At 45.3% G+C, this 1,603-nt stretch overlaps 1 protein-coding gene across 1 annotated transcript; it reads left to right on the plus strand.

Annotated features, from left to right (window-relative positions):
- LOC116755709 (60S ribosomal protein L17-like) lies at nucleotides 1–591 on the plus strand. The gene has a single exon (XM_032635549.1). It carries the CDS (start codon nucleotides 29–31, stop codon nucleotides 581–583), a length of 555 nt encoding a protein of 184 aa, XP_032491440.1. The 5' UTR covers nucleotides 1–28; the 3' UTR covers nucleotides 584–591.
- The last annotated feature ends 1,012 nt before the right edge of the window (nucleotides 592–1,603 follow it).

Below are 1,603 nucleotides of genomic sequence, written 5' to 3' on the forward strand. Positions count from 1 at the left end.
GGTTAGCGGCCTGAGGTGACCTCTAAAAATGGTTCGCTATTCACTTGACCCAGAAAATCCCACAAAATCATGCAAGTCGAGAGGTTCAAATCTTCGTGTTCACTTTAAGAACACTCGTGAAACAGCCCAGGCCATTAAGGGTATGCATATCCGAAAAGCCACCAAGTATCTGAAGGATGTCACTTTAAAGAAGCAGTGTGTGCCATTCCGTCGCTACGATGGTGGAGCTGGTAGGTGTGCCCGGGCCAAACAGTGGGACTGGACGCAGGGTCGGTGGCCCAAAAAGAGTGCTGAATTTTTACTGCACATGCTCAAAAATGCAGAGAGTAAGGCTGAACTTAAGGGCTTAGATATAGATTCTCTGGTCATTGAGCACATCCAGGTGAACAAAGCCCCCAAGATGTGGCACAGGACTTACAGAGCTCATGGTCGGATCAACCCATACATGAGCTCTCCGTGCCACACTGAGATGATCCTTACTGAAAAAGAACAGATTGTTCCTAAACCAGAAGAGGAGGTTGCCCAGAAGAAAAAGATATCCCAGAAGAAATTGAAGAAACAAAAACTTATGGCCCGGGAATAAATGCTGCAAAAAATAAATGCAAATAAAAGTAAAAATTTAAAAAAGCTTATTGAGCTTGGGCTTCCCTGGTGGCGCAGTGGTTAACAATCCACCTGCCAATGCAGGGGACACGGGTTCGAGCCCTGGTCCGGGAAGATCCCACGTGCCGTGGAGCAACTAAGCCCGTGCGCCACAACTACTGAGCCCACATGAGCCTAGAGGCCGTGCCCCGCAACAAGAGAAGCCCGCGCACCGCAAGGAAGAGTAGCCCCTGCTCGCCGCAACTAGAGAAAACCCGTGCGCAGCAACGAAGACCCAACGCAGCCAAAAATAAACAAATTAAATAAATAAATAAATAAGATTATTGGGCTCAAACTCCCAATGAATTCTGGGATTCTCGTTTACATCTGGCCTCTGTCTGACCACTCCCAGTGTTGGCAGATGACTACCGGGTGAGGCCCTTCTGTCCAGTAATGCACAGCAAGGGTGGTCAGGAAACATCCCAAGGGCGAGATGGATCTTCCCAATATTTGTCTGATATTTCTGTCCCCCACACCAGTCTGCTTTCTTCATTGAGTGTAATATCTTGAACTGCCAAGGCAGGTCCAGCTCTACAAGGCGTAGGACCCATGTGTGTGTTATATGACTGGGTAACAAAACCCAGCAGAGACAGTGTTGGAATTTATGCTGTAGCGTATCCTCTTTTTATTTCCTTCTTCCATTATTTCAGATAAGTTAAACTTACAGAGTTATACAATTGGTAAACTTACAAGGGACTTCCATCTACATCATGAATTCTCAACACGGGCCAAAAAATCTTACTCATTTTATATGTAAAGCACAAATGTACATACAGTTCATAAACAGATATACAGTATATCTGGTGGTATGAAAAGTTTATGGGAAACGGCAGTTAGCAAAAATGTATCTTTAAAAGGGTTCCTTAGGGGTGAGATAGTGAAAGAAACATTGAGAGACACTGACAGACCAGTGTTTTCAGATCAAGTAAATCAGAATCTAGGCACGGGATCCAAGCAACAC

Source organism: Phocoena sinus, chromosome 6, assembly GCF_008692025.1.
Source record: "Phocoena sinus isolate mPhoSin1 chromosome 6, mPhoSin1.pri, whole genome shotgun sequence".
NCBI lineage: Eukaryota > Metazoa > Chordata > Mammalia > Artiodactyla > Phocoenidae > Phocoena > Phocoena sinus.